This window comes from Ostrea edulis, chromosome 6 (genome assembly GCF_947568905.1).
Source record: "Ostrea edulis chromosome 6, xbOstEdul1.1, whole genome shotgun sequence".
Taxonomy (NCBI): Eukaryota; Metazoa; Mollusca; class Bivalvia; order Ostreida; family Ostreidae; genus Ostrea; species Ostrea edulis.
Genome location: NC_079169.1, coordinates 42,322,337 through 42,341,074, shown reverse-complemented (window position 1 = coordinate 42,341,074; position 18,738 = coordinate 42,322,337). Strand labels below are relative to the sequence as shown.

Here is an 18,738-nt window from a genome sequence, read left to right as displayed (position 1 = left end):
CATTGAAATCAGATTTTTATTTTCTTCTCATCCAAAACTTTTAAATTGAAGTGATTGTAGATTAGCATATGAGTATGCAGTATTTCTAATATGTATGTGCTCTACAAATGTGTTAGGACAGCCTTAGTTTGGATGTACTTCACTAGGCATGTTAAGGATGCCTTTAGTTTAGATTTGCTTCAGTAGAATGTATTAGAATACATTTACTTTAAATGCGTTTTACTAGGTGTAAAGAACACCTTTAGTTTGGACATGCTCCACTAGGTGTCTTAGGACACCTTTAGTCCATTTTTGTTCCACTGGATGTGTTAGAAATCATTTAGATTGGATGTGTTCCACTGGGGGTGTATTAGGACTCATTTAGTTTGGATGTGTTCCACTGGGTGTATTAGGACTCATTATACCCCCCGCAACAAGTTGTGGGGGGGGTATACTGGAATCGGGTTGTCCGTCTGTCTGTCTGTCCGTCCGTCCGTCCGTCCGTCCGTCTGTAGACGCAATGGTTTCCGGACTCTAAAGCATTATCCTTTCCACCTACCGTCACCATATCATACATATGGACTACCCATGGGATGAAGATGTTCCCTATCGATTTTGGGGTCAAAAGGTCAAAGGTCAAGCGCACTGGACATCGAAGTAGCAATATGGTTTCCGGGCTCTAAAGCGTTATCCTTTCCACCTACAGTCACCATATCATACATATGGACTACCCATGGGATGAAGATGTTCCCTATTGATTTTGGGGTCAAAAGGTCAAAGGTCAAGCGCACTGGACATCGAAGTAGCAATATGGTTTCCGGGCTCTAAAGCGTTATCCTTTCCACCTACAGTCACCATATCATACATATGGACTACCCATGGGATGAAGATGTTCCCTATTAATTTTGGGGTCAAAAGGTCAAAGGTCAAGTGCACTGGACATCGAAGTAGCAATATGGTTTCCGGGCTCTAAAGCATTATCCTTTCCACCTACCGTCACCATATCATACATATGGACTACCCATGGGATGAAGATGTTCCCTATTGATTTTGGGGTCAAAAGGTCAAAGGTCAAGTGCACTGGACATCGAAGTAGCAATATGGTTTCCGGGCTCTAAAGCGTTATCCTTTCCACCTACAGTCACCATATCATACATATGGACTACCCATGGGATGAAGATGTTCCCTATTGATTTTGGGGTCAAAAGGTCAAAAGTCACGCGCACTGGACATCGAAGTAGCAATATGGTTCGGTTTGTCATGCCATTTGTTTTTTACACTCAGAAAAGAGGTAGTTTATACCTATTACCAACACCCTTTGGGAGATTGGGATAAGTGGGGGGTATTCTTAGTGAGCATTGCTCACAGTACCTCTTGTTTAGTTTGGGTGTGTTCCACTGGGTGTATTAGGACTCATTTAGTTTGGGTGTGTTCCACTGGGTGTATTAGGACTCATTTAGTTTGAATGTGTTCCACTGGGTGTATTAGGTCTCATTTTGTTTGGATGTGTTCCACTGGGGGTGTATTAGGACTCATTTAGATTGGATGTGTTCCACTGGGTGTATTAGGACTCATTTAGTTTGGATGTGTTCCACTGGGGGTGTATTAGGACTCATTTAGATTGGATGTGTTCCACTGGGTGTATTAGGACTCATTTAGTTTGGATGTGTTCCACTGGGTGTGATTGGACACCTTTAGATTTGCTCTGCTAGGCCAAAAATAAAAATGGATTTGTTTGATGTACTCCGACTGACCTGTCAAATTTGCTCCTACCCGATCATTTTTTTCAGCAATTTAAAAAATTTCATTTTTTTAAATTCATTTTTTTTTTTTTTTTTTTTTGGTTCCCTTGAAAAATAGAAATTTCTCCTTATTTTAAAAGAAATTATAAAAAAAAAATTCATGACATTCCAAAAAAAAAAAACCCTACCAACCCACCTTGAAAAATGTGGGTCAGAGTACATCTAACAAAAATATTTTTAATGATGGCCCTATGTGTATTAGTACATCTTTACTTTTGATGTGCTCCATTAGGTTGTGTTCGGATACTTTTACTTTGGATTTACTTTGGATACAACTAAATAGTTAAACACCTTTATTTGGACGTGTTCCACTTGGTGTGTTAGAACAGCTCTAGTTTGGATGAGGTTCTAAAGACTTGAAAAGGTTACTGCAGATATGTCTATAATAAATATGATTGATTATTTATTCTGTCTTTTTTAAAAAATGTATTATTATAGATTTTCAATGTAATAGTCACAAATGATATGGTAGTGTAAGGCATTGAAGCAGATTTTGAAGACTGTTGTGTGTTTTTTAGATTCTTGACTGTGTTTGGGGAGGACTGGCAGCCTTGGTGTTCTCACTGGTAAGACACAGATACCAGGGCTGAGTTTTACTAAAATTCATAAGTTCAAGATTTTGTCCTAATAGTAAGTTACGATAAATATCCGTCTTATAAAACTTCTTAACTTGAGTTACGTTAAAAAAATCATCATGACTCTAAGACAGCCTATGGGCTATCTTAAGTTAAGATTTTTTTCCCCCGTAAGTCCTAAGTTATTGTCAAAATAAAAATGACTGCCCGCATGCTGTTCAATATTCCGGAACATTTTGAGAGAAAATGAAAACAAACCTCAGCTCTGCGTCTTCATTGAAATTTTAGTGACAGAAACGAAGTTTTCTGTGACTGATGTAGAACTCGTTGAACACTATAAGTTTCCAAAAACATGCATAATCTTCAGTTGACAGACAAAATATAGAAAGTTCACTGTGGAACCCAAATTTCCACTTCCAAGAATACTTTTTAGGATACCACAGCCATATTTTGACACGGGAAAATTGAGTTCCATCTCCACACAACAAATGATGACATGTGACACCATGCTCTTTGTTTTGACATCATAATGCAAATGATGACGTGGGGGATCTAATATTGAAGAAACCATTCTGTGCAACAGAAACTACAAACTGCATCTAAAATTTATGTAGCAACCGCTTACATGGGGTATTCAATTTCAATCCCTAGTTTTGTACATATGCTTGGTGTGGCTAGTGATGCGAAACAAGGTGACAGCACCCCCATTGGGCATTTGCTTTAATGTTATCTAAATCTAGCAAAAATATGTAAAATCATGTAGTCAAGGGTCAAACTGGACATTGGAATATACTGTCTGCTCAATATCTTGAGAACCCTTTGCTTGACAGACATCAGACTTAGTACAATGGTGTATATTCAGGAGAAGATGACTCCTATATTGATTTTGAGGTCACATGGTCAAAGGTCAAGGGTATATGTGTTTTACAAACATCTCTTGTTTATTTAAACAGTTTGACATTTGATAATAAAAATTCGGATAAATTTAAGCCTATCTTACAGACCTTTGGTAAAGGTAAAGGACTACCTGCTCTTTCTTAATATCTATTTACTTTCAATTTAGTATCAATAGAACAAAACAATGTGTAGATGTGCATATCACAAGGGGAATGCTGTCCCACTAATTTTTGAAGGAGTTACAGCCCATGGACTTAGATTTGTTTAATGCAAAATACATTGTTATAGCAACTCCGACGAAATCCTTTTGTGGATAATCCTTTCTTACTTGTTCAAATGCCTGGGTCAATAATGTATGCGGCGTATCATGTGTCAGTTTAGCGGTGCCCTATTTTAATTTGTTACTAAGATGTATTTTTTGAAGAATCAACAATCAAATATAAGATTGAACCTATAATTCTAGAAGGGTGGAATTACCTTAAACATTCAGAACAGGAATTTTTTTCTAGATTTCATAGCCCTTTGGACTAGAGAGTGTCACTAGTCCCAAGGCTACGAAATCTAGGGGGAAAAAATATGTAATACTAAGGTGACTGATAAGGCATAGGCCTAATAGCCTCTTGTTTCATAGATTTTATCTACATTACAATTAATATAAATAATTATTTTGTTCCGGCAACATTAATGATATAAATAATGCAATATTGTACTACAAAATCTGCAAAGCCTTAACCAGCATACTACACAACAAATAGAGAAATTCTATTTGTCTGGATGCTGGGAATATTGATTTAAGCCATGATGTTTTAAAAAGTTCAGTTGGACATATAAAGATAATTTTGATAAAAGCCAAATTGCATCTTTCCATTTCAGATTCCATTTGTACCTTTGAAGTAATGATCTAAGCCATGGTGTTTTAAAGAGTTTCTGTTTGACATGCAAAGATCATTAGACTGTGGAAATGATTTGTCACTCCTTTAAGTTACGGGGCATTTCTTTATACAACCCAAAATATACCTGATGAAATAAATCTGATTACTATAATAAAATGAGATAAGTATTGAAATGTGGCTATTTGAACAATTCAAAAGATATACTGACAAGTCAGTTGTTGTACCAATGTTGACGTGATTTTGCCCCATGCACACTCATCTGTTTATGATGAATAAACATCAGACTGATATATCGTGTCGTGGTGGTGCACTTCATTTAGAAAAATCTGCTAAATATCCCCAATGCAAAAATTACCCAATATACAGTATGTTTATAAAACATTTCTTGTTTTATCTTTTTATGATCACTATTAGTTTCTTGGAAAACAGAGTTTTGCTTTTATAATATAGTGTATATTCAAAATGGACAAATGCCATTACGGTCTTGAGTATTTTTACATTTATTTAAAGTCGATAGGCAGCTACAAAGTTAAAGTACAGTGCTCCTTTGATATAGTGCCCCCTGTCATAATGCCACCCCGACTTATTGCCTAAAAATCCTAAAGAACATGTTAAAGGGACTGATTCAAGATTTTCCCCAAAATTTTGTTTTTCTCTTTTAATGATTAAATTCTACTGTCTAAATGTGTTTGAAAGATTTCACATAAAAATTAAGGTTATACATTATCACAGAAGCTCATTTTAGAGTTTATTATTAGTTTTGTAAACAAAGATTGCGGTATGTTATTGTTTACGAATTTTTTAAAAGAAATGGATATGGATCTAATTTTATTATATCTTTCACATCTCAAGCATTTTTGGGGTAGAATGTGTCATCTAAGTGTTAAAATTTGTGACTATGCAAAATAAAGATGCTTTATATTACAGTATCAATATTTCACTTGTTTGTTTGTTTACATAAAAAGACTCGAGTCTTTGTTTACATAACACATATTTAAGGTTAATATATTGCTTTTATTCTTACATTAAGAAGGTCAAAATTTTGGTTGTCAACATTAGATGAGTTATATTTTTAATTTTTAACATCAAAAATGAAAAATATCTTTATCAAAAATCGTGAACCAGTCCCTTTAACACTCCCGTTATAATGCCAACCCTGCATAATGCCATATATATATATATATATATATATGCCACTGATTTTTACAAACAAATGGTCAAATTTTATAGGGTTTACCCTAGATAATAATGCCAATTACTTAACACCCATCAATAATCACACCTGTACTTTGATAGAGGTGGGGTGAAGTGTGACAGTGCTGACAAGGCATTCAGGTGGCCAGGTTAATTACAAATAATTGCAGAATTGAACTGAAGATAATTTAATTGTTTAAACAGAATGAAGTCCAAATAACTGCATGGTATTGAATTTCTGTTGATTGCTGAGTGAATTGTCTGTAATGGAGAATTCGTTATAATGCCACCCCCGCTATATTGACCAAATGCGTCTTAAACAAAAGTTGGCAATATATCGAGAAAGCGGTGTAGTTAAACACTCTGTTCATGAGGAGAGAACTGTCATTACATACAGTTTGTTAATTGTAAAGATATCAAAGGCAAAAACAATGGAATTGTAAATATTACTTGATGGAGAGATAATTATGAAGTGATACTGCAGTAAATCACTTTTTGCTGTTGTCTAATGGTTTGATGTTTCTTTGTAGTTTCTGGTGTATGATACACAGATGGTGATTGGGGGTAAGAAAATTGAATTAGATCCTGAGGAATACATCTATGGCGCTCTCCAGATCTACATTGACATCGTCTACCTCTTTCTCATCATTCTCTCGCTGTTTGGAAAGAGCAATTAGTCATCAGATCTTTTATGAACACCTTTCGAAAAATATGAGCTTACATGTACATACATCTATACAAAATGCATCTATATGTACAATTTTTCACAATGGGCAGGGTTATTGATAACAGTACATGGAGTTTTCATGACAATATGTTTTGAAAAGTAGAAATTTTCCCCCAAATACAGGGCTTGAAGCTAACTCTATGTCACCAGTCCATCCGGACTGATGGGGTAGAATTTCAACCAGTCCACAGAAAAATTTACTGGTCCAACAGAGTTTTCCAGAAATAATTAAACATATTTCGTTAATGTCTGATATCTACAGATCGATTCAGTAAGCATGCCAAATGTTTGTATAAAATTTCATAAGTATATTTTCCAAAATGATACTTTAGAGAATTAACCAGTTCCATTGGACTGACTAAAACAAATGTCAGTCCGCCAGACTTTTAACCAGTCCCAGACTGACAGGCATATGTTAATTTCGAGCCCTGAAATATATGATTTTAACCAATATGAACACTTGTTAAAAATTTTAACAATTTGAACTTGAGGATAATTTCAATGTACAAAAAGGTATTGAATATTTGTACTGGAAATTAGAACCATATAGCAGGTGTATTTGATTTTACAGAAAATTTGCAATGCACATGTTTCATGATATGATACAAACTTTTGACATAATGTTATTATCAACAAAGTATTTTTGAGATAAGTGGTTTTCTGTTGGCAACATAACAGAAATCCTAATTTGTTTCTTATATTGTATATGTGCCCTTAGATTGCAAGACAGGTGGTATGGAACCTCCTTTTGGAATTTTGCCATGTTGAATGAATCGCTGTATATGTTGCTGCCAGAACATTGTTTTTCTCCCAATTTTATACTCACCTTCACATTTTCCGAACCTTATGAACTTCTGTTTTTTCTGCATGGTGATGTAAATATTGTTTAAGCGGTAGAGTACAAAAACATATTTTTCCACTCTCTTAAGGTACCTGAACTCAAACAATATTTTAAGGAACGAGATGTTTCATGTAGTAAGAGAGATCTGATTTGATTATGTCAACTTGCGAAGGAGCTCAGTAGAGAGATAATTCCAGCCAATGGCTATCAACAAAATGCGGGAAATGTACTTACACATGGCACAAATTAATATGCACTGTCTTTGATATGGATTTTACACATGAAAATACAAATACACTTTAGGGTATTGATTGCTGATGGGTCGTAATCTTTTTGACACAGCAAACTCAGCCAAGCTCAGTTACTCTTGGGATCTCTCTTCTTCGTTAGAAATTCACATTTGTCGTATAGCCATATTATTCATGGAAAACGTGAATCAGCATGGCATCCCTCTGCAGCACATGATTGTTGGATTTTAGAACTCATAATAATCAGTATAGTGTATCTGTATGACTGTGTTATCTGCACTGGAAGTATCAAGAGCTCTAAAAAGTTAGAAATTACGTGATTGCAGTGTGAAAAATTAAGAATAATCTGTGTTCTGGAAGTAACTCGAAAATGTGCTAATGTTGTATGGCCGATGCAATGTATCATTGATATTCCTATGATTCATTGACTGTCGGTTTTCATTAGAACTCGAAAGATGACTGTCACACAGTTGGTGCTGATATCCACAATACATGGCTGCATATAACCTTTGTGGGGTGTGCCCCAACCAATAATGCACATTTTGGCAAATTTAACTGGGCAAAATACCAGCATCTGCCCCTGCATTGAGGACTTTTATGAGGCTATGATTGGTTGAAAATCATTTATAATCATTCACTTCTACAATATTAGTGCTCATTCAATGATATTTTGTTTTGTCTACATTAACAAAATGTGGATTGAAAGGTAACTTTGTAGGAAAGATTAGATTCCTCCACCAGGCATTCTTAGTCAATGACCATCAGATTCTGAATTTAAAAATGTTGCCGATTCTTTATTGCAAAGTTGTCTTTTGATATGTATATTGTTGTACAATACAAACATCATGAAAATATCCAGGTCAAGGTTTTATTTGGTTCTGGTTGAATAATTTTTGATGGAGTTGTGCCCCTTGGATGTATAAAATTTCAAATTATTCATAGTTTTCACTCATTATCTCTGTAAAGTATGGATATTTTGACTTTTTATATATATATATACACACACACACACACAACAGTAACTTGATCCGAAGAGTTGGATCACGTCGAGGGTACAGGCGCGGATCATCAGATCACATGAGATGCTTCAGTTTGATCTGATGATCCACGCCTGTCAATGTGACATGATCCAACTCTTTGGATCAATTAAGTTACTGTTGTAATGATAAATTTATTATATACCCCTTTATTGCATTTTTAAGTCCACATTTATAAGATAATAAATGTAATCCAAATTATCAAAAACACAAGGCACAGTGAAATTATACTTTGTGTACGCAGTTTTGTTTGTGACACGTTCAATATTTTCCACAAAAAAAAACGTTGCATTGATGCATTGTGGCGTCATCAGTTTCAGAGGATACTGATACAGAATCAGAAAACCTCAGTGTGGTGATCCAGAAAATCGGATCACATGCTGTGAAATCAACAGTATCAAAAAACGAAACATTGATGGGTATATAATAAATGATGAGAATACACAGATGAAGTTGATACCCCCCAAAAAAATTGGTAGAGTTATTCCCCTTGGACTTACAAAATTTCAAACATCAGTTTCTGTTCATTATCTCGGTCATACATGGACATTTTGAATTGAATATATTGTCCTGAAAATATAAGGTTAATTTGTATTTTGTTCCAGTCAAATAAGTTTTTGGAGAGTTGAGCCACTAGGACTTTGAAAATTTTTAAAACAATTTATAGTTTCCATTCATTATCTCGGTCATACATGGACATTTTGAATTGGAATTTGGGATATATATCATAAGAATACACAGGTCAAAAACTTGTATTGGTCTGGTTGGATAATTTTTGGCAGAGTTATGGCTCTTGGATGGGGACTTTCTTGTCACTCTGACACAATACAAGGTGAAGTTGGTATTTAGGGGGGGGGGGGGGGGGGGGGGGGGGATTTACAAATTTAAATTTTATCCCAGGACACATAACAGAAATGAAAGTAAGTAGAAACTATTCTATTACATTGGCAGGCAAAACATCAGTCCTGTTTTTATGCAGAACTTTCAGGTATACTCTCTTTAACACTAGAATAATTTTGAAAAATAAGTTAGGTTATCACTGTTACTTTGTGTAAAGAAATTTCATAGTGATGAGTATCTCCATTCAAGCATTTAGTTGCACAAAAAAATGATTTATTGATTTTAAAGATTTACTAATTGTGAAGTACAGTCATATAAATATTTGGTGTTTGATATTGGTTGTTTGGTTTTTATTTTCTTATTTCTTTAAACCTTAGAAAAGTTTCAGTCAGTGTAAAATGTACTGATTACTGAAGTACACATAATATGTCATTGTTCTGCATTGATAATCAATTGCTGATTTTAAGTGTTACCAATATAGTGTTGTCCAATACAAAATGTGTTACATTTCGTCATGGTATCTTTGTTATTGTTCTTCATAAAGGAGTATCGTAATCTGCTATATCGTTTGTATCTTCATTCATTTATTGGTCCTTGTGAATAAATATATAATGTGTATATAAATTGTAAGTTATTATATGATTGAATAATTCTGAGCTCTCTGATTGGCTGAGATCCAACAAACTAAAAAAATTGTTCACCTGTACATGATATCATACATATACTAGCGGAAAAAAGAAACTGTGCATTATTTAATATATAAAAAAAATAATAAAAAATAACAATGAACAAATTTTGTAATACTGTTAACAAATGTATTTGTTACAACATTTCATAATCCATTAATGTTAATGTCAAATAGCATCAATTTCAGCACACTCGAAAGACACTGGTATTCGAACTTGAATTAACAAAGTTAATAGCGCGTGTGACCACCATTTGCATTCATGCATGCTTGACAACGGTGCCTCATTGATGCAACTAAAGTGTTCAGAAATGCTTGAGGGATATTGTTCCAGATGTTGGTTAAAGCCTGGCCTAAATCAGCCAATGTCACTGGTTGATTTGGTAAACAGCGTAGACGTCGTTCCATTTCATCCCAGACGTGCTCAATCAGCGATAAATCGGGGGAAACAGCTGGCCAAGGCAAGACATTGATATTATGTTGAACAAAAAAATCCCTGACTACACGTGCAACATGTGGCCTTGTGTTGTCTTGCTGCAGAGTGATGTGATTTTGCTGTCTCTGTATGAAGGGTATCACATGGCACTGAATAATTTCGTCTCGATAGCGTACGCCGGTGAGATTTCCATTGACAATTTATAGAGGGGTCCTTCCACGTGCTGTTATTCCACCCCACACCATAACGCTACCTCCACCGAATTGTTGATGTTGCACAACACAAGCGTCCTGGTACCGCTCCCCAACGCGACGATGCACTCTACAACGGCCGTCACTGCTATCCAAATGAAATCTGGATTCATCAGTGAACAGAATATTGGCCCAGTCCTGTATTCTGAATCACATGTTGTCTGCACCACGCTAGTCTAGCGATACGATGATGTTGAAGCAGTATTGGGCGCACCGCTGGACATCTTGATCTGATGTGCTCGCGCAGATGATTACACACAGTTCTTGGACTGATTGGTCAAAGTCCAGGAATGCTACGAGCAGTCAAACTTGCTGTCTGGACAAGATTTCTCAGGTGCACAAGTTTAATGTGGTTATCCTGTTGACACGACGTCACACGAGGACGCCCAGAACGTGGGCGATCCCAAGTGTTACCAGATTGATGGAAACGTCTCCATAATGACTGGATGGTGTTCCGATGAACTACAAAGTGTCTTGCTACAATATTTTGTGCTATTCCAGCTTGAAGCATCCCAACGGCACGATTATGTTGGTTTTCGCTGAGTCGTGGCAAGACAGGAGGGTAAATTTTAAACTAAAGTGCTTTCCTTAAGGTAGTACTCTACATCGTCATAATGGCTGACTTCCTTTAAAAACATGGATGACAAAATCGATATCAGCAATATTTGACTTTTCCTTTTCCATTTAAATACCTATCCGAGTAGCTCAGTAGGTTAGAATACCGACTGCTGAACTGTAGGTCGCAGGTTCGAGTCCAGCAGGCGTTTTAAATTTTTTTCAGATTACCTTCTACTAAAACTGTATTTTTTGACAAAATAAAGTAAATTTGAAAATTTTCAAATTCAAAATATTTTTGTACATATCCTACACTTTTCATCTACATCAAATTTCTCTGGTGTAGCATACCTCCTTAACGAATAGTGTTCAAACAAACCTTTTACACTTCTTACTCCAAACAGTATTGGCCAGTAAAACTCGTGCGTACGAACACTTCAATAAACGTGTTCACTAAGCATGAAAAAGTCCGTGCATCTGAGTCGGGTACTATCCGATATTGTTCCAAAACATCACCTTTATCGATTGTTTAGATTTTATTAATATAAACAATAAATATAGCAAAATTATTCTAAATTTTATAATGCACAGTTTCATTTTCCCACTAATATATATCAATTTCTCTAATATCAGATCAAAAGTATGGTGGGAATTTTCAAATTGATACCATTTATTGATATATTTCATTCTTTAATGAATACTTGTGTCTGTACTTGCCATTGACTAGACTAGGTCTTGCAGAATAATTGTGAAAAAAGGGTTGCTTCAATCATGAACTGGAGTAACAAATGTTGATTACAGAATTACATAGTAATGTTTTTGAACTATAGTAATATTGAGATGGCTGATCAGGTAATGTTGGGTAAGTTTTAGTATCCAGTTTTGATTATTTAGTCAATAATTAAACAAAAATTTGTGTGAATAATCATTTTTGACTATACAGAGTAGGTCTGGCAATGTATTTGTATACAAAATTGGCTGACCAGGTATCATTTCATAGGCTCTAATACTGGCTAAATTTCAATGTTCTAAATTACTCAATCATATGATAAAACAATTACTGACATTTTCTTGGTCAATACCTTGCTTAAGCTACCATAGAAGCTTAAACATCATATAGACCAAGAAAATGTCAATAATTGCACAATATGGTCTGGTTCTCATCAATTTTCAAGGCAAAGTTTAAACCAATTAAAATTAGATGATAGATCCGCTCACATACTCGCTACACAAAGGCTGATCAATTTGTATAGCAAATATGTGAGCGGATCTAACTTCTAATTTTAATTAGATTGTTTTCAAGGTTACTGGTGAAAGGTCAATCTGACATTTCAGGTACAAGATTCAACTACAGTTTTCATCCAAAGGATTTATTTGTGCACTAAAATCAATATTTATGCTTTTCTTTCAATATTGAGTGTACATGCATTTTGTTCAAGATTCCTGATTCAACTAAGTTATTCTCAATTTAATAAAATGATGTGAGCCAGAATTGTAAGGTCATAAAGAGACATTTTGCCATTATTTTTGGTATTTTGCCTTAAATTGCTATTTTACACAGTTTTTCTAGAAAACATGAATCTCATGCTTCAACAGACGTATATTTATACTGTAGATATATCTTTTCATGGGATTCAGAATTTCAACTGGAAGGCCCCAATTCGATTCTTGATCCCATTGTCAAATCAAAACTACGATTTTAACATTGGTAGTGGCTTAATTCTAATAAAGTGAAAGTCACGGGTCTTTGGATATAACCTAAAACACAGGTCCTGTGTCAAGTAAGGGTAGAAGGAAACCTCCCTAGTCATTGCTACAGCTGTAAGCACCATGCATAGGTCCAATTTTGTGGCAGTTCATCTGAAGCTGGTAGACTTGTCTAAATGAAAGATTCTCAAATAAGACGTAAACAACAAACAAACATATATAATAGCAACATTTCGTTTGTCCAAAGCTCAGTTCTATTCTTCTTTCAGGAAAAACATTCACAACATAATTATTTTAACCAAATTTGAGTAGAATTGGGAAATTTTATCACTTTTGATGCAATGTACTCCAGCTTTCTATAGAGCTTTAAAATTCTGAGTTTGATGGGGCCCAGAAAGGCTGTTTCCTGCATGGATAGTCCTTTTGTCAGACTTTTAATGAATAGTAAGTTACATTAAAACTTGTGGAAAAAATTTTGTACAAGATTTGGCAGACTTCCATTAATGACAACTTGTACAAAGTCTATTGTTTTTATTGATTTTTGATGTTGCAGTGAAAGGTCAATGTCCATGCAAGGGAAATAACAAATTTTTTTGACAAGATTTTAAGGTTTAATATAGAAGGCCAAAGTCACTAAAAGGGCAATTTTTGAAATTTTGTTATCTCAGTTTGGTATTACATAATGCACATGTAGATGTTAAAAAATGCAATTAAATTGCAAGGTCACTTGAAGAGATGGTCATAATTTACTTGTAAACAAATTAATGCATGTATTTTATATTTGATCTCAAATGCTTTTTGAGAATGCTTTCACTAAAATTTTTACTTTTTTCAAAGTTATATATAAAAAATCATGGTCACTTGAATGCAATTACAAAATCTTTTGGGTTCAATAGTTCTTGCACAATTCCAACATTTATGTCTTTGATAATTCTTTTGCAGCTTTACTTTGGACTGAACAAAAACATAAAGTTTATCTATGACAACTTTGCAGTGTAAAACAATATAGCAGGCAGATCTGAATTCAATTAAAATTGTCAAATTTTATACATTGTACACTACATTTTATCACTTATTTTTCGAATCATTTCTTTATGATAATTTCCGTTACAAGTACTAGTAATCTATATGTATGTTAAGATGAAGTGTTGTACATGTTTCTCTTGACTAACGATGTGATCTTGTGTATAATAAATACAAGTTCTAGAACAAATCATGTGTTTATGCATATCAAACCTCTTTAGCTCACCTGAACTGAAAGGTCAATTGCAATAGATATTATATCCCCCTTTTTGAGTTAGAGGGTGCATATTGGTTTGGACCTGTCAACTGGTAGACCAAGTGTTGGCCACTCAATATCTTGATAACCTTTGTATACTTGGTATATTTGTAACCCCTAAAGCTATTTGTTTTAGGTCAAAGGTCAAACTGTTTCGAACATAAAGTAAAATGTCTGCTCAATATTTTGAAAAATATTGCTTGATGGTAACCTCTACTAGGATTTGAACAAGGCTGAAGCTAGCTGCCAATACTAAAAATCAGCAAAAAACTGATCAAACTTGATAATTTTTCAAACAGTTGCTAATATTCTTTAAAATTATCACGTTTGAAACTTAAAGGTAATTGAGCTCACCTCAAAGTTCCTAATGTTACATCACACTGGGTGAATCTTTGAAGAAAGGAGTAAGGGACGTCGACCCCTGGGACTATCATTTCCTTCCCTCAGTTTGGGGCTGTAAAGGGCCCCCTAGGACTCTCATTTCCTGCCCTCAGTTTGGGGGAGTAAGAGACCCCTAGGACTATCATTTCCTGCCCTCAGTTTGGGGCTGTAAGGGACCCCCTGGTACTATCATTTCCTGCCCTCAGTTTGGGGCTGTAAGGGACCCCCTGGGACTATCATTTCCTGCCCTCAGTTTGGGGCTGTAAGGAACCCCTGGAACTATCATTTCTTGCCCTCAGTTTGGGGCTGTAAGGGACCCCCTGGGACTATCATTTCCTGCCCTCAGTTGGGGCTGTAAGGGATCCCCTGGGACTATTATTTCTTGCCCTCAGTTTAGGGCTGTAAGGGACCCCTGGGATTATCATTTCCTGCCCTCAGTTTGGGGCTGTAAGGGACCCCTGGGACTATCATTTCCTGCCCTCAGTTTGGGGCTGTAAGGGACCCCCTGGGATTATCATTTCCTGCCCTTAGTTTGGGGCTGTAAGGGACCCCTGTGACTATCATTTCCTGCCCTCAGTTTGAGGCTGTAAGGGACCCCTGGGACTATCATTTCCTACCCTCAGTTTGGGGGAGTAAGGGACCCCTGGGACTATCATTTCCTACCCTCAGTTTGGGGCTGTAAGGGGGAGTAAAGGACCCCTGGGACTATCATTTCCTGTCCTCAGTCTGGGGTTGTAAGGGTACCACCTGGAGCCTCCTTACATCCCCAAATTGAGGGTGGAAAATGATAGTCCCGGGGTTCCTCTACCTTGCCTGCATACTCCTTTTGCGGATTCTTCAAAGATTAGGTTGTTACTAACCTTCATTACAAATAGAGGATCTTGAATGCTTATGGCATATGAAAGAGGGTGTTGCACAGAAGCGGTAATATTCCCTAATCGAAGCTTTGTGCCTGGTATTTAAATACTAATGACCTATAACTTACCTTCATTCCTATCTAAACTCTTATTACGTATTTGTCATTTACATACTTGTGGGATCTCCCAGTACTAAGAGCATGCCTAAAATATTTCATGTGTCCGTACATAGTCTAAACATAATTTTTGAAATCGTGAAAATTAAATTGTTTCAACTCATGTAGCTTATTCGGGGGGGGGGGGGGGGGGGGGGGTCCTGAACCCAAGCACCTGTGGACTCCCATTCACAAACTAAACAGTGTCTAGGTTGGAATTTTATTCCAAACTCGGCACATTGTAAGTGTGTTTCCATTAAGACAAAAATCTAGATGAAAAACGTAATATTGAAAAAAAATCTTGTGTCCATGAGGGACCCGATCGTTAAGAAGGATGTCTTCTTTACACTTTAAATTCTACGACCTTATCCACTGAATCAAGCAGTAGAACATAAGTAGCAATGGAAAATTAACGTACAGATGAAGTTGAAAATTATATCAGTGAAATCGTTTCGATTTTTTTGAAATATACAAAAAAATGCCCTCGTGAAACAAAATTCCAAAGCGACATTTTTTAGTGGAAAACTCAGAAGAATATTTACATTTATATACATTTTGTTTCACGGATGCAATTTTTCTGAAATTCGGGGATACCCCTCTATTTTAACGTTAAAAATCATATAAATCACTTATTGCTTGATTTAAACTGATTTTGGCTAATTCTTGTTAATATACGTCTTTCAAACTTATTTTCGAAAATGTTTGAATCAAGACATAAGTTCCAATTGATTTTATCATATATTTGAATATCTTCATTTTATCGATATCTCACGCAACACCTTTAGGTAAATTAACATAGACATGCAACACCTTCTTTATGAAATGAGTTACCATATTCAATATTTCTTGAGCCTTGGCGAGGGAAATATTCAAATTCGGTAAGGATTTTATAAATTGCATGTCATAAGCACGATTGCAAGTTTCTATTCATTACACGCACATTTTGATTTACTGTCTATTTACAACCCGAATGTCACAGAAATTTTTGCTTTCAATTCGTTTGTGACGTCGCTACGTCACCGTTTGAAGAAAATGAATTATTTTCACTTCATAAAAGGCACAAAATCCTCTTGGAACAACGTTGGTGACAAAACAAGGTCTTTTACCGTCAATGTTAACAATATCAAAGGATGACATATTTTGTTTACGTGGCACATGAATAATTGACCTTCCTACCTTATTTGCATAATTATGAACCTGTGCTACGAATTCATATTGTTTTTCTGAACCCGTGTTATGAACCTGTGAGAAGTACTGTTGCGTGATAAATTATGTAAAATTTGAGGCCAAACTGAGGGCAGGAAATGATAGTCCAAGGGCTCCCTTACTTTCTGTCAATACTCCTTATTAAGTGGACTCTTCAAAGATTAAGTTGTTATTAACCTTTATTATGACCCTAAGGTCATAAGGAACTTTGCAAGTATCGAACTTGATAATTTATTAATAATTTGAAAAATCATCAATTTTGATCGATTATTTGCTAATTTTAGCATTCCGTCTGAGTATTGTCCGTACTTTAAAAAATTTTCTTATTGGCTGTTAGCGTCTACAGGGTTATTGGCTACAGGTTAGTGACTGTTAGCTTCTACAGGGTTATTGGTTGCTAGCTTCTACAGGGTTATTGGCTACAGGTTAGTGACTGATAGCTTCTACAGGGTTATTGGTTGCTAGCTTCTACAGGGTTATTGGCTACAGGTTAGTGACTGATAGCTTCTACAGGGTTATTGGTTGCTAGCTTCTACAGGGTGATTGGCTACAGGTTAGTGACTGCTAGCTTCTACAGGTTTATTGGCTACAGGTTAGTGACTGATAGCTTCTACAGGGTTATTGGTTGCTAGCTTCTACAGACTTATTGGCTGCTGGTTAGTGACTGCTAGCTTCTACAGGTTTATTGGCTACAGGTTAGTGACTGATAGCTTCTACAGGGTTATTGGCTACAGGTTAGTGACTGATAGCTTCTACAGGGTTATTGGTTGCTAGCTTCTACAGGGTTATTGGCTACAGGTTAGTGACTGCTAGCTTCTACAGGGTTATTGGTTGCTAGCTTCTACAGGCTTATTGGCTACAGGTTATTGGCTGCTAGCTTCTACAGACTTATTGGCTGCTGGTTAGTGACTGCTAGCTTCTACAGGTTTATTGGCTACAGGTTAGTGACTGATAGCTTCTACAGGGTTATTGGCTACAGGTTAGTGACTGATAGCTTCTACAGGGTTATTGGTTGCTAGCTTCTACAGGGTTATTGGCTACAGGTTAGTGACTGCTAGCTTCTACAGGGTTATTGGTTGCTAGCTTCTACAGGGTTATTGGCTACAGGTTAGTGACTGCTAGCTTCTACAGGTTTATTGGCTACAGGTTAGTGACTGCTAGCTTCTACAGGTTTATTGGCTACAGGTTAGTGACTGATAGCTTCTACAGGGTTATTGGTTGCTAGCTTCTACAGGGTTATTGGCTACAGGTTAGTGACTGCTAGCTTATACAGGGTTATTGGCTACAGGTTAGTGACTGCTAGCTTCTACAGGGTTATTGGCTACAGGTTAGTGACTGCTAGCTTCTACAGGGTTATTGGCTACAGGTTAGTGACTGCTAGCTTCTACAGGTTTATTGGCTACAGGTTAGTGACTGATAGCTTCTACAGGTTTATTGGCTACAGGTTAGTGACTGATAGCTTCTACAGGGTTATTGGCTACAGGGTTATTGGTTGCTAGCTTCTACAGGGTTATTGGCTACAGGTTAGTGACTGCTAGCTTCTACAGGGTTATTGGTTGCTAGCTTCTACAGGGTTATTGGCTACAGGTTAGTGACTGCTAGCTTCTACAGGTTTATTGGCTACAGGTTAGTGACTGCTAGCTTCTACAGGGTTATTGGTTGCTAGCTTCTACAGGGTTATTGGCTACAGGTTAGTGACTGCTAGCTTCTACAGGTTTATTGGCTACAGGTTAGTGACTGCTAGCTTCTACAGGGTTATTGGTTGCTAGCTTCTACAGGCTTATTGGCTACAGGTTATTGGCTGCTAGCTTCTACAGACTTATTGGCTGCTGGTTAGTGACTGCTAGCTTCTACAGGTTTATTGGCTACAGGTTAGTGACTGATAGCTTCTAGAGGGTTATTGGTTGCTAGCTTCTACAGGGTTATTGGCTACAGGTTAGTGACTGCTAGCTTCTACAGGGTTATTGGTTGCTAGCTTCTACAGGCTTATTGGCTACAGGTTAGTGACTGCTAGCTTCTACAGGCTTATTGGCTACAGGTTAGTGACTGCTAGCTTCTACCGGGTTATTGGCTACAGGTTAATGACTGCTAGCTTCTACAAGGTTATTGGCTACAGGTTAGTGACTGCTAGCTTCTACGGGTTTATTGGCTACAAGTTAGTGACTGCTAGCTTCTACAGGTTTATTGGTTGCT

The 18,738-nt window shown here is 36.3% G+C and overlaps 1 protein-coding gene across 9 annotated transcripts in view; it reads left to right on the top strand.

Annotated features, from left to right (window-relative positions):
* The window catches only part of LOC125683165 (protein lifeguard 3-like), a 79,592-nt gene extending 65,712 nt beyond the window's left edge, over positions 1-13,880 (top strand). For 2 of the 9 annotated variants that reach the window (XM_048924014.2, XM_048924015.2), the window contains exons 11-12: positions 2,300-2,347; positions 5,871-13,880. In XM_048924014.2, coding sequence (XP_048779971.1) covers positions 2,300-2,347; positions 5,871-6,017 — 195 coding nt within the window. In that variant the 3' untranslated portion in view covers positions 6,018-13,880. Of the gene's footprint in view, positions 1-2,013; positions 4,216-5,870 lie in introns of those variants that run through there. The other 7 variants (XR_008795793.1, XR_007372797.2, XM_048924017.2 and 4 more) reach the window with 7 other exon arrangements.
* The last annotated feature ends 4,858 nt before the right edge of the window (positions 13,881-18,738 follow it).